This window comes from Anoplopoma fimbria, chromosome 6 (genome assembly GCF_027596085.1).
Source record: "Anoplopoma fimbria isolate UVic2021 breed Golden Eagle Sablefish chromosome 6, Afim_UVic_2022, whole genome shotgun sequence".
Lineage (NCBI taxonomy): Eukaryota > Metazoa > Chordata > Actinopteri > Perciformes > Anoplopomatidae > Anoplopoma > Anoplopoma fimbria.
This window is the reverse complement of record NC_072454.1, coordinates 24,849,638-24,864,443: the sequence shown is the minus strand read 5'-3', so window position 1 is coordinate 24,864,443 and position 14,806 is coordinate 24,849,638. Positions and strand designations below refer to the sequence as shown.

The window sequence follows — 14,806 nt, the reverse complement described above, 5'->3', positions numbered from 1 at the left end:
CATTGCAATGCTCATATCATAATAATAAAGATCACATGCTGTTACTGAGCAAGTGCTTTTTTTTATTTCTTATGCAGGACACCCTGTCCATCATACAAACTAGTCATGTTTCCCATTTACCGTAGCTCATTATGGTTCAGTACCTCAAATATGTAAACTGTAAGTATGGTACTGTCACTTTCTTTACAGTGTGAAATGAAGCTATTCCGTAGTTAAATGACTCACGAGACATAATAGCATATACAAGCCTCATATCCCCTTTGTCAATTATCTGAAATACCACCATACAATGTAAGGGGAATACATCAAAAATGGTTAAAAAGAGAAACCTGAGCAATCATTTCTTTTCACATTTGAACCTAAAAACCCTTTAAAGTTTTTTTTAGCCATAAATAATACAATTTACATTTATAGTGGGTACTTGCAGCATTTACATTTCAAGTATTGCATCCATAAATGGCATTTTAGCAAATAGCACCTTAAAAGCTGTTTATTGGATGTCGGTATACTGATGAGTATTTAGAGGTCATATCAAATGTGCTTACAACATATAACGAAATGCACCCATATGTCATGAACAGTGTATTCTATCTTTATTTTGTTGTATAGTATGTGTATTTATTGTCTGTGTCTGTGTAGTTGTATAGTATGTGTATTTATTGTCTGTGTCTGTGTAGTTGTATAGTATGTGTATTTATTGTCTGTGTCTGTGTAGTTGTATAGTATGTGTATTTATTGTCTGTCTGTATAGTATGTATTTATTGTTGTAGTTGTATGTGTATAGTGTGTATTTATTGTCTGTGTAGTTGTATAGTATGTGTATTTATTGTCTGTGTAGTTGTATAGTATGTGTATTTATTGTCTGTGTAGTTGTATAGTATGTGTATTTATTGTCTGTGTAGTTGTATAGTATGTGTATTTATTGTCTGTGTAGTTGTATAGTATGTGTATTTATTGTCTGTGTAGTTGTATAGTATGTGTATTTATTGTCTGTGTAGTTGTATAGTATGTGTATTTATTGTCTGTGTAGTTGTATAGTATGTGTATTTATTGTCTGTGTAGTTGTATAGTATGTGTATTTATTGTCTGTGTAGTTGTATAGTATGTGTATTTATTGTCTGTGTAGTTGTATAGTATGTGTATTTATTGTCTGTGTATAGTTGTATTTATTGTCTGTGTAGTTGTATAGTATGTGTATTTATTGTCTGTGTAGTTGTATAGTATGTGTATTTATTGTCTGTGTAGTTGTATAGTATAATATGTGTATTTATTGTCTGTGTAGTTGTATAGTATGTGTATTTATTGTCTGTGTAGTTGTATTTATTGTATAATATGTGTATTTATTGTCTGTGTAGTTGTATAGTATGTGTATTTATTGTCTGTGTAGTTGTATAGTATGTGTATTTATTGTCTGTGTAGTTGTATAGTATGTGTATTTATTGTCTGTGTAGTTGTATAGTATGTGTATTTATTGTCTGTGTAGTTGTATAGTATGTATGTATTTATTGTCTGTGTAGTTGTATAGTATGTGTATTTATTGTCTGTGTAGTTGTATAGTATGTGTATTTATTGTCTGTGTAGTTGTATAGTATGTGTATTTATTGTCTGTGTAGTTGTATAGTATGTGTATTTATTGTCTGTGTAGTTGTATAGTATGTGTATTTATTGTCTGTGTTGTATAGTTGTATATGTGTATTGTATAGTGTCTTATTGTCTGTGTAGTTGTATAGTATGTGTATTTATTGTCTGTGTAGTTGTATAGTATGTGTATTTATTGTCTGTGTCTGTGTAGTTGAGCTGCTGCAACACTTGAATCCCCCCATGGGGATCAATAAAGGAATATAATAATAATAATAATAATAATAACATTGGTAGTATAAGTCTGCCATTGGCCTCTCGCTATGGAGAACGGAGGCATCAAACAAGTGAAAGCGAGGCAGAGGGGAGGCCTTGTCTTGAGAGATCTCTGCTCCTCCAGCACAGGCAGCGTGATGTCAGCGGTGGCAGTGCTGTAGTAATTGCCTTGGTGGGGTGATGGCGTCATTTCATGCCCTGCTGTAGCCTCCTGCTCGGATAGCGAAGGCGACACGGACCTTTAGCCGACGCGACCGTGGCTCCCTTGGCCGGGATCGAGCACCGCCGAGCCGGACACTTGACGCCGGGAAACATGGAGGCTGTGGCCGAGGAGCTGCGGGCCGGCTCCCGGGTACCTGTCACTATCGATCAAATAGTTAACGATACACTGGTGGTGACGCTGACCTACCGAGAGAGGAGCTACACGGGGATACTACTTGACTGTGATAAAAAGTGAGTTTTATTTCATGTGTTCTCAGCTTATATTTGTGTTTCTGGGCTTCATTTGCTGAACTCAGGTGACGGCTAATGTACCTTTGATGCTAGCTGTTAGCCGCTAGCTAGCCGTGAGCTAACTGGGCCTCCGTAGAAAACATAGGTTGTTGTAGCTGGCAGGCTAGCTCTGTGCTAGCTGCTCGGCTAATGGCAAACTGGCTTCATTTGAGCACATAATGAGAAAGTAAAATGCTGTGTTTTACTACATAAAACACGGGGTGACAACATAGTGCCCCTGTCTGCTTGGTTTGTTTATGACTTGTCTTACACAATAATTAATGCCACTGGGTTCACACATAGCTTATTGTTAGCCTTATCAAATACAGTACAAGGGCAGGCCTGAACACTACTCTGTGTATCAGTTGTGTTTTAATGTCTTTATACACATGGCTCTGCATGGTGTGCTGGGTTTCTCAAGTGATGCTTCAATCTGAAATACAGTTGCTGTTGTAACAAATGGCTCTTCACAGCCAGTTACTTCTGATCTGGAGAAACAATGGAAAATGGCATTAAAGCTTTCATGTAGGATTTGATCAACTCAACTGGAATTCCTGTCCTTTACACCTGGTTCTGATCAGATTCAGTGATCTATTGGACTCTCTGCTTGACAAGAAGGGCCCAATCTTGCCAGTTAACAAGAAAACACAATGCTGTTTTAATGAGAAAACCTTAAGAGTAAAAAAAAAAAAAGTTGACATTAATCAGTGTCATGGCTTATCTTTCTCTATTGGTGTGTGTGTGTGTCACATGTATAAGCCTTGTGTTGCTCCTGGTGCCGTGCACCTTAAAAGCCACTGGCTTTGGACTATTTATAGACGAGCAGAATCAGAATCTGACCAGCTTTGCCCCTTAGTATGCTTAGATGGTTTTTCATCTGAGAGCTCAAGCAGTCCTGAAAATAACCCACCCAAATGGGAAAAGGCAGGCCTTGGAATAACTTACAATAGGCCTATATTTCAGGCCTTGTCACTGACAAAATTTGACTTTTTCTTCCTTCTCAGCAAATGGCAACACATTTCCTGTCATTGTCTTCCACAGGTTTTTTTTTTATGTCAAAGTCTAGGGCCTATCATTGAGGCAGATCTCTGCGTCTAGTTACCCTGTACACAACGTGAGATGGCAACAGCGCGGTGAATCGTGGCTGGTCATATGCTGCGTCCTTGTACTGTGCTTAACTAGCACTGCATGTTCCCTGTCACAGGCAGCCCCATACTTGGCGTGTCAATCACTGCGAAGGCCAATATTGGGCTGCTCTGGGGGCGCGTGTAAAAAAAAATAGGTGAGAGGAACAAGCTGCGCCGAGAGATTTGGAGGTGCCTGCCAGTTTCTTCTCCTGGGGAGGGACATGGGCTGCCCAAATGTGCGCTAATTAATAATCTCGCCCCCACATGAGTCCCGAATAGACACGGATGCAAAAACAAACTGAAATCTCCTGGCTCCTTCCCCTACATCTCTGAATCCCGAGTGATTCATGGGATTGTTTTTGTTCAGTCAGATGTTAGGGAGGGGGGGGTGTTCCTGGGCATCCTGTAGTCTCTTTGTCTGCTGTCTCCTGACTAAAACTGCACAGCCATGTTACTGTTGCCTGCCAGCCACCTCTCAAAGACTCCTTGGCAGTGAGGCCTTCTTTGGACATGTTTGCTGGGCCCAGAGAATGAAAAAAGAGCATAGAATCACTCAAAGGGAGTCAGTGATACTATTGCTACATTTCATTGCCTAAGGCAGCAGGACAGATAATCGGCTGGCTGCTTGCAGACCCCAACCCCCCACGCGTAAAGAATTTTCAGCATACAGGTGACAGGGAGAGTGGTGCCAGTGTGTCCAGTCAAAGCAAATCAAAATGGTAAAATAGGGTTTCACTCATAGGGAAGGCTTTGCACTTATCTAGGTGCTCTTTTTTTCCTCTTTGGCTTAATTGAAACTGCAAGGTATTTGATTTTTGCTTTCCCACTGGCCTTAGATTATTTGACTTGGTGAAATGCAAGCACTGCATTACAGTATCTCTCTTGTGAAGGAGATTGCTTCACTCAAACATTTGAGTAATGTTTGTCATGTGTATAGAGAGTGTTTGGCTTGCACCAACTTCACTCAAGCCATCTAATGAAGCTCAATGAGAAACGCAGTTATTCATTTATTGTTGCTTTCTTTTGTTTTTCATTTTAGGACCGGGCTATTCTGTCTACCAGATTTCACAGCAAAACCCGGGGACTGCCCGATACCTACACCGGTTTGTCAAGAAGTCCCAGAAGTTCTGAGTGAGGAGCCGGTTTCCAAATCTCCCAGCCAGGCTTCGCACAGACCAAAGGATGAGAACACTCTCCCAGAAAGCGGCACACCTGCTGCTCCTCTTCCCTGCCCTGTACCCACACCGGTGCCAGCTGGAGAGACTCCTTACCCTCCTTATTTTGAAGGAGCCCCCTTCCCTCCACCCTTATGGGTGCGCCACAGCTACAGCCAATGGGTACCTCAGCCCCCTCCGCGACCAATCAAGAGGAAGAAGAGGCGAACGCGAGAGCCCGGCCGCATGACCATGAGTACTATCCGTCTGCGCCCGCGCCAGGTACTATGTGAAAAATGCAAGAACACACTGAACAGTGACGAGGACAGCAAAGATGGCATGAGCAACACTTCTAAGACTTCTAGAAAAGAGAATTCACTACAAAGCGATGACGACGGCGAGGACAAGGATGCCCCCTCCAAGCTGTTGAGAAAAGAGGATGTGGTTGCAGCCAAGGACGCTAAGAGACGTGAAAGTGGCACCAGCCTTGACAACAAGCGCCTCAGGAAGGATAAAAGGGGGGACGTTGAAGGGGAGAAATTCCCTGGAGGAGAAATCATCCCCCACAGTCCTGTCATAAAGATCTCCTACAGCACTCCACAGGGCAAGGGGGAGGTCATGAAGATCCCCGCGAGAGTCCACGGTTCAGTCAAGCCATTCTGCCCCAAACAACTGGTGCAGAACGGCGTGGGAGAGAACGGCAAGACGCCCTCCGATCCCACCAAGGAGCAACGGCACATTTTAGATGCCACAAGGTCCGGCCTCACCGTGTCCATTCCCAAACTCAAACTTACCAGGCCTTTTACAACCGTAGGTCAGGACTTGCCCTCTCCAAAGATCCACTTGAGACCCCCTCAGAGGGAGGGTGAGGAGAGTGTGGTCGAGTACGAGGCAGAACTTGTAGGAGGCACCAGGCGACAAAGCCCCAGGGTGCCCGGTCCGTGTCTCCCCCACTCCGAAGACTCAGGGGAAGGTAAAAACTCTCTGGAGTTGTGGTCGGGGAGTTCGGGAGAGGAGGTGGAGCGCGGCCACAGCGACCTCACTCTTCTCATCAACTTCCGGAAGCGCAAAGCGGATTCGTCTAGCCTGTCAGTCTGCAGCAGCGACAGCCTAGACGAGTCCAAGTCCTTCAGCTCGGACGGCACCTCACCAGAGCTTTGCGACCTGGCCCCAGGCGAAGACCTGTCTGTGACCTCGTCTTCCGTACCGTCACGGGAGGACTGCAAGACGGTGCCGCCGCTTACGGTGCGGCTCCACACCCGCAGCATGACCAAGTGCGTGACAGAGGAGGGTCACGCCGTGGCGGTGGGCGACATTGTATGGGGGAAGATCCACGGCTTCCCCTGGTGGCCGGCACGCGTCCTCAGCATCAGCGGCACCCGCAAGCAGGAGACGGCCACTTGCGAGGCCCAGTGGCCCCAGGCGAAGGTGGCGTGGTTCGGCTCACCCACCACCTCCCAGCTCTCCGTTGCCAAACTGTCACCCTTCAGGGAGCTCTTCAGGTCCCGCTTCAACCGCAAGAAGAAAGGGATGTACCGGAGGGCCATTCTGGAGGCGGCCAAGGCCGTGGGCCACATGGGCCCAGAGATTACGTCGCTGCTTTCCCACGGTGACACGTAGGTCAGTTCACAGCAGTTAGACGTTACATAGATTTAAGTGTCCCTGTGCTTTCTAACACTCAAAATAGGGCGGGGTAATGAATTTAAAAAATAAAAAAAAAGCTCTTTCTTGTAGCGGACCACTCGACCACACCTGAAGTACATCAACACCAAAATCAATGTCCAGGCTAACTCAAAGAAAACTACCCAAATGTAGGAATATATTGCAACAAGAAGTACAATGTGTTATGTCTATTACATAATCATTGGCTTTCTATACTTTATTTTAAGGTATATATCACATATATCTCTTCTTTTAATCATTAAACAACATGGCAATCTGATTTAACTAATAGATTACTAAAGAGTTATGTAACTTCAGCCGTACCTTAATCCTGATAAAGGATAAACTAATTATTTTAAGGCTTTGCAGTTATCCAATCTGAACTATTTTTAAGTCTTCAAATCTCTTCCTGAATCTTATCTTCAATTTAGCGTTGACATTTTGAAAGTAACTTAAAGTCTCAGGACTCAAGAGATTTGGCTGAAATCTCAAGGCTGAGAAGTTGCTGTCTAATTAATTTATCCCAAAATAAACATCAGTATACATAAAAAATATATGTATTACAGCAGAGGATAGGACTTTTTTTATTTTATTTTTTTTTATTTATCTGACACATTGAAATAACAGTCTCCTCAGTTTGCATTTCTCCTTAAATTTTGAATATGACATGAATGAAAGTAGAAGACACCTGAAACTGATGGGTGGAGAGCCTGCAGAGAGCCCTCTAACCAGCCTACAGACAAGTTTCATTTTGTTCTGTTATCAAGTTGCCGACTGAATTAACATTAATAAGCAACTGCTTATATAACCAGCCGCCGTTATTGTAGTGATAAAATTAAAAAAAATGACGGCTTAAAAAAAGATTTAATGTTCTGAGTTTCGCAAATCCTTAATTTGCCAGCTCAGGTGTAATGTTCTCAACGTAGAGCCCTGATATCCTAATGGCATTCCAATGCCTTAAAATATCCTGCAGATTGAATGAGACACCGTGAAGGTGTTTATCACATCTGTTCAAAATGCTCCTCACTTTGGTAGACGCAGAGATTCATAATCTTCAGTGCATACAATTAGCAAGAGGTTCACTGCAAGGAGGAAGGTGCACAAGGGTATTTGTAAAGGTGTCATTATCATGCCGTTGATATGTGAATACACTTTCAGATCATGCTTCCCGGCCCTATCATTAGAATTTCTTTGAAACTAGCTAATTTGACGATGTGTTATGTTAAACTTGGAGGATGTGAGCACAGTGAACATGATCCTACACCCACCTGTTTCTTTAAACAAATATTTAGCATGGCCGTGTCAGTCTAGAGGACACCAGCTACATTTAGGTCGTAAAGGAGTTGCTGTGTTCAAAGCAGCAATACAAACAGAGAGTAACTAAACCCCCAAACCATTTTTTTCAGCTGAAAACCAATGTATATGGGTATTTAGTAGTGATGTTGATGGATTCAGGTTCAAATATTGACATCTAAGAGAAACGTGTTGGAATTCTACATATTGGGTTATGAATATGCATAGAAACGACCAACTTCTTGTTGACTCTTGCAATGGAATTTTGCGAAAGACCCCTTTTTCAATTTATAAAAATGGTAACATATTTTTGTGGGCGGAGCGTAGGTGGAGACAGAATAATTCTGTGAACATATTAAAGCTTTGTTGGCTTGTCTTTTTTTTAATAATGGCTGAAGAAAATAAGAGTTTCTGTCATCATGTACAGTCTCTCACTCTAGTGTTGAGAAACTTAACATTAACCAAGGGAACAATATTAGTCGACCCCTAGGCTGCTGGCAGACTGCTTCACCGGGAGGAGAGCGGACGGCTGGCTAGTTAGCCTGCTAACTTGTCCATTGCCACAGCTTATATTTAGCTATTAGCATAAGCTATTTAAAAGGGAGATGGTTTTCATGAGCAGTAATTAAAAACTGTAAAGTCTATTGTTGTGTAAAGATATAGTGGAGTAATGTCTACATGAGCAGAGAATGAAGCGTAGTAACTACCCTCTGTTTCCCCCTCAGGCAAACCCTGTAAGCTTGTTTGCAGTAGTTTGTGCTGTTAGCGCTATTAGCACCGTTAGCTACTAGCCACCGGCTCAGGCATCGCCATGTTGAGAACAGTTTAGGGCAATCTAAATGCCACTCATGTCATATCTTGCACCTTAAACCGTAGCATGAAAGCATGATGGAATAAGCAAGATACCTAGCGAAATGCCCAGCTGCTACATAAGTAAAATTGAATTAGTCTACAGAGAAGAGAGACAAGGCTTCTGCTGTGACTGTCGTGCGACTGGGCTTGTCTTAATTCCTCTTTTCAGCTTTAATACGTGCACAGGCTGTACTGCTCACTGTCAACAGGAATAGTTTGTAAATAGTCAGCACATCTTTTTAAAGATGAAGTATTTCAAAGGTATTAGGCACTGCAAGTGCATCAAAATATGGTTTCCCGTTATGTCTCAACAGCACACTGTCATACTTTGCAGAGTTTGGCTTTACTGAACTTGTCCCCCTGGTTTCCTAGTGCATTTTTTCCCCTGTGTAGCCAAGCAGCAGGTCCTCAACACACACTCTAAGGTTAAATATTGCCTTTGGAGTGATACGAAAGACAGACAGGCTGCTCCGAACCCTTCTGTTTACTCTGATATGAGCTCAGTAGCCAAAAGGAGTTGATAATACACACGGACAGGAGTTCAGACAAGCCTTTTTTTTGCCCTTTTTTCCAGAGCTCATAAAGAAAGTGTTTTTCTTTGCTCTGTCAGCGACACGGACGTTTGCTGACGTTCCCTCTACAGTGCTCAATAATCTGCAGATGATTCTGCACCAGATGACTTAACGTGACCTGAACTACCTATCTCTCCCGGTGCCGGGCCCTTTGACACAGGGTTAAGAATTTCCCCTCACCCTGATATATGACCTGCCTTGTTTGCTCATTGTCTCATATACTCTGTGCTCTTTCCTCTCTCTTTCTCTTGTGCAGAAGCTGAGGACCGAAGAGAGGTCTCCCGAGTTTTTTTTCTTTTCTTTTTTTTCTGAATTCTCAGACTGTATCATCAAAACCCAGGAGGGAGTACGTGCGGTTGCCACGGCTACTATTTATGTGCCGTTTTATTTTTTTTTCACAAGGCTGGTTGATAAATAGCCGCCAAGGTGGAGTGTTGTTGAGACTGGATAAGGGAGCAAAAAAGAAAACGGGCAGGCATCTCATGGTCTACTATGAACTAAACTATTCCTGCTATTTGTTTTTTTTTCTAGATTTAATCATATTTCAATAGAGCCGAATAACGACACTACAAGGACCCAAATGTATTTATTATCTGTTACTGTTTATTATGATCCACCTTTCTACTACGACACAAATCCTCCCGGTCTGCTGCTGTCATCACCGCGGTCCTCGCTGTTGGTGCGAGGTCCAGGCCCCCGTCCGGCCGGAGGAAGCAGGTGGCATCTTCAAAGGAATAACTCCCCCCTTTCTCTCACACTTGGACATGAGCCGTTCTACCGCGGTTTTAAAAGTCTTACCCCAAATCCTCTTACTTCTGAAAATGTGAGCGGCTCCATCCAGAGACAGTAGTGACTGTTCCAGCTCCCCTTAGCGATCAGTGCTCCATCCTCGTAGCCTTCGGCGACACTAGTTGGATCCGTGGATGTATTTATACTGAACTCTGTTCCTCTCCAGAATCATGTTGCGTCTCTCTTCCATTTCATTTTTTGAATTTCACGTCCGCAAAGTTTCCTCCCTCTAACTCTTTATTTTTCCTGAGAACCATTTTTTTTTTTTTCATCACTTTAATTATTTAAAGCTTCACGTTTAAGAAGAAAAAAAACAGCACTTTATCTGTACCTTTGGTGGCCTGCTGTAAGCTCACTGTCTTAGACACTATTTGGAGATTACGGCCCTGATAGGCAGCAGGGGAGCTCAGAAGTCTTTGTGGTTGACTATCCATGGCCTTGGAGATACAAAAAAAACAAAAGACTTCTTTTATTTTTTTTTACATTTTATTTTATTGTACGAATTTTGGGACACCAGACACGGATGGTTGTGTACACTGTATTCTCGCATTCTACTTGGGGTGCGTTTCTCTCTCAGTTTATCTACCACACACACACACACACTACAAAAATCCACGTTGAACATTTCCACTGGAGAAATCATGGGTGAACAAATGTGCCCCCTATGCATTATCAGTTAAAGCTTTATGAGTGACGTTGGGAGAAGAAAAAAAAATAATAATACCATGCTGTAAGAATACTGTGAATTCAACTTGCTGAAGTGTTGCTGAAGAAAAGCTCGCTACTAGTCGGAACCTGCAGTTATTGAGTCATCTGGTATAAAGCAGACTGACCTTTAGTGACCTTTTGGGTTGAAAGCAGCACTGTTGGAGTAAGGGGGGAGGGGGGCCAGCGAAGTCGAGAACAGCTCGGTCTGTATTTAATTAAAAAAAAAAAAAAAAAATACTGACGCTCGCGCACGGTCACCCTCAGCAAACCAGCCCGTCTCCCTTCCACCTGTCTGGGAACACTTTGTTCCAATCGAGGCTGGAAACTAGCCCAGTGATTGTCAATGAGAGCAGTGTGTTGGTAGTGGAGGGGGGGGGGGGGGGGAGCAGGTAACGCACTCCTCCCATTTCGATAATCTGCGGTTTGACTGTTTGCTGTCGAGCCCCGGCTAGTTTCCAGGCAGCCTTACGCAACCAGGAGTGGGAGAGCCTCAATGTATGTATGCCTCAGAGGGGAAAAGGCCCGTCAGGGGATTTTCCCACGTATGAGCAACATGGCTGTCTACTGTTGCCCACGTTGGTCAATGTTATTGCCTACTTTTTTTGTTGTTTTCTTTTTTTACATGTACTGTACATAAAATAAAATATAAAGCAATACCTGCGCTGTTGTGGATGCGTCACTTTGTCATTTTTTTTTAAGTGTAGTTCAAGGAGCAGTTCCCTACTAATAAGTTCAACTCAATCTTTGAAAACGGTTGTATATTGTCTTATATGACTCTGTAGGGGGGCACTAAATTAGGAAAAAAACAATGATTTTATCAGAGTTATTTAGATTTCATCTTTTGCCTTAAAAAAAATTATCTGAAAGCTTGAAAACCTTTTAAAGAAGTGAGCATCAACCAGGGAGTGGCCTAATGAAAGGTCCTAGTGGCATTATGGGAAATGTAGGATCCAGTGTTTTGGAATTTAGCCCCATACCAGCCACTAAAAGTCAGGATATCTCAGACTTAGTTTTGGCGATTCTTTTTCAAATCTGCCCCTCACAAGGCCCCCAACTTTCTGGAAGTGTGATACCAAATTGCCGTGATGGTCCTTTAATACAGTAAAAATGAAGTACGTATTACTTTTATATAGTAATATCCTAGGAGCCACATTCACAACTCTTGGTTTGATGAGAAGATCAATACTACTCAATGTAGGGGTGTGAGAATGGTATCGATCTTGTCTTTGAATTCTCTGCAACAAAGCAAATATAATTATTTTTTTTAACTATTGCTTTAATCTTTCCAAGCCTTAATCGATGTGCAGATGTGTTCTCTGGATCTGTTTCGGGTTGCTACTGAACCACTGGTCCTCTGCTTTCTCTGCGGTCACATGCTCGCTGTGGTTCTGTTGCACATGCTCAGGTTCAAGTTAACAAATCATTACTTTGGTAATCCGTATTCTTAAAAAATGTACTGATTCTTCTGGTCCTTAATTGTTTTTATTTGATGTAGGAACGATTTAAAGGCAAATTAAACCCTAGCAATGCATAGAGGCTTGAGTCAGACGTTTAAAACCATATGTTGTCCCCTCTACCTCCCGCTTTCCAATAATATCCATCTAGTCTTAAAGATTAAACAAATAGGGCTAAATCTTGCACAGTTATTGGCACAGAAAGCCTCACAAAAACATCCATTACGTTGGATTCGGCCATACGGTGTTGATTTGTAGCTTCCGTGTCGAATAAGTGGGCCTGTTGCATAACTAGTGTATGTGGATCAGTGGACAGGCCGGTCAAGGTGAGGTGACCCTCATCTGGCCATCTCCTGATCAGATCATTTTGCCATAGAGGCTCAGCTGTAGGTCTCCCCACCCCCACCTCGCCTGCTCTCATTTCACACCACTGACCTGACTGTGTCTACTGTCAGACATTTCATAATGCTGCATTCTGTTTCCCCGTGGACCTAAGCTGGCCCAAGGCAAATGATTCACTGATTCAACAGGGAGAGAACAAAAAGAGAGTGTGTGAAATTACACAAATACTAGAAATAGACCAGTTTGGGTGTTAAAGGCCAGCGCTACTAAAATAGCTACCAGTATGAAGAGTTCAGTACTAGCACATTACCAGACATGCCTCAGGCGGGGCAGCCAGCCTGGTACAGCAACTTCCTGCACTGTCTCTCCTCCATGGAGACATAGTTCAACCAAAACTGAAAAGCTTTGCAATCAGCCTTGCAAAGGTCTTAATGTTGTTCTGACCATATTTGATGTTGATCTGGTGAAATATCTAGGAGGAGTTTGTTAAAGTACAGTGTCTGGAAATGGCAAAAAAAAGCAGTAAAACAGCAAATCCAATTCAAAATGGCTGACTTCATTTTGGGTTTGCGACTCATGGCCTAGGGACAGCATTTAGATTATCATATGCAACACGATTGTCTGGTATTAACGTCTTTCCTGTGTGCAAACCGAACCCTGATTTACAGTTTAGATAAACCCATCCGTCTCTGTGTTTATTACAGCTGTGTTGGTTTTTTGTCTTCGCCGTCTAAGTCAGTGTTTGACTGTGAGGCTGTCGCTGCCTGTCGATCCACCAAACTGTGCAGGCAGGTGAGGCCCGGGTGGAGGAGGGAGGGAGGGAGGACAGCAGTGACCGCAGCGGAGGGAGGTTTATCATGCTGGGGGCAGCTTTTACTGAGGTGGAGCCAACGCTGCCTTCCATTGTGGATTCTCCCGGCTACGAAGGGAGAAAATGACTGCCCAGATCTAATCACAACGGACATGTTGGCATTTGTATCCCAACATGAGACTTTTTATTCATGGATAATCATGAATGTGCACGCATGTTTTTTTCTTAATGCTGTGCGGGAGTTGTTGAAGGCGTTTTCCTCATTTGCATGTGTTTTGTCTGTTAAATTGCGGTGCATGGAGCTCACAGGGCTCACTGTAGAGAACCCTCTGTAGTACTTGACCTGCTAGATGTTACATAAGCTCCATACAGTTGGAGTTCGGTGGCGTACTGCAGCGGCCTACTTTACAAGCAGATCTCTCTGCCATCTGCACAGGCTGCAGAGTCGAAGATTGCGTACAGTTTATGGTTCAACGTGTACCGACCAGTTCCACAACCGGCCCCATTGTTGATACGAAAACACATCCACCTTTTCACATGCTTACACAACAAACACCCTTTGCCTCTGGGTAATCCCTGTATTTCCTGCAGTCGACTGTGCCATCCATGTGCCATTATTTAATTTTTTTTACCCCGCCCTATCTGAAACCCCCGAGTTGTCGATTGATTTGAGCACACAGAAGGCCTGGAGTTTGCTTCGCTCCTTCCCCTCCATCCACAGCGTTCCAAATCAGAGCATGCGGAGGGGTGCACTGCTCGTTCATGGATCAGTGCAGCGTAAATCTGGGACAGAGAAAAACAAAGGGAGGCACATGGCAATGGGATGCCGTGTGCAATTACTGCTAATGATATGCCTCCATGCAAGCTGTGGCCGTAATTAACTGTGGAGGAAGCCTGGCCCGTCTGTGTGAGGAGATGCTCGCAGGAAGAAAGCCAAGGCTAAGAAAGCAAAACCTGCCTTGACATTGTTCAGACGACATGTCTGCTGTGTACCCCGGATTAGGCGCTTTGGGTGGTCCTGTGTTAGGAGTAACATGATGCGAATGTTAATGGAAATGTCCTCCGGAACTTAGGTGGAGATCGGGTTTACTCAAGAAGGTGTAGTGAAGCAGACTGGTTGAACTGGAGGTCAGCAAGTAAATGAATAACTGGATGTACGGAAGTCCAATTCTGTCAAGAAAGGATACATTTTTTTTGTTAAAGTTAGTAATCGTAAGAATATTAGACGTTTGGACTTTTTATTTCATAATTTTGAATCAATCAGGCAAAAATTTTGACTGCATGAGCATTTTTACTTTCATCCTGACTTAGTGAGTCAAATTGTTGAAGAGAATATTTTTTATTAAAGGTGCTCACATTCAGAGCATATCTATTGCCTCCACACGGCTTTCAACATGGCGACGACTGAGCCAGCAGCTAGAAGCCAACGGTTCTAGCAGCGCAAACAGTGCTAGCAGCGCAAAGAGTGCTAACTGCGGCAACATTGCTGAGGGAGCTAACAGTGTTTACCTGAGGGGGGACTGGAGGTTGGGGGCTTAGCATCCGCAAAGACACAGCCAGTCGAGACGGCGTTATCAGCTGTAACCGCAATTTGGCAATTAGCTAACCAGTTGGGCACAATCACATGCACTTAAGGGCCCGGCTATGTAAACAAGCTAGGATAACAACACACAGAGGTAGAGTGACTTCATTCTCT

General features: G+C 43.3%; 1 protein-coding gene across 1 annotated transcript; it reads left to right on the top strand.

The window, feature by feature from the left end:
- Nucleotides 1-1,919: 1,919 nt before the first annotated feature.
- pwwp2b (PWWP domain containing 2B) lies at nucleotides 1,920-11,159 on the top strand. Its single transcript, XM_054600070.1, has 3 exons — nucleotides 1,920-2,307; nucleotides 4,513-6,247; nucleotides 9,263-11,159. The coding sequence occupies exons 1-2, from the start codon at nucleotides 2,168-2,170 to the stop codon at nucleotides 6,245-6,247; spliced, it is 1,875 nt and encodes a 624-aa protein (XP_054456045.1). The 5' UTR covers nucleotides 1,920-2,167; the 3' UTR covers nucleotides 9,263-11,159.
- Nucleotides 11,160-14,806: the final 3,647 nt, after the last annotated feature.

What these genes read in the sequence shown, in the direction of transcription:
- pwwp2b (XM_054600070.1), top strand. Translation starts at nt 2,168, where the DNA reads ATGGAGGCTGTGGCCGAGGAGCTGCGGGCCGGCTCCCGGGTACCTGTC. An exon ending in CTACTTGACTGTGATAAAAA is followed by an intron (nt 2,308 to 4,512) that starts GTGAGTTTTATT and finishes TTTTCATTTTAG; the next exon opens with GACCGGGCTATTCTGTCTAC.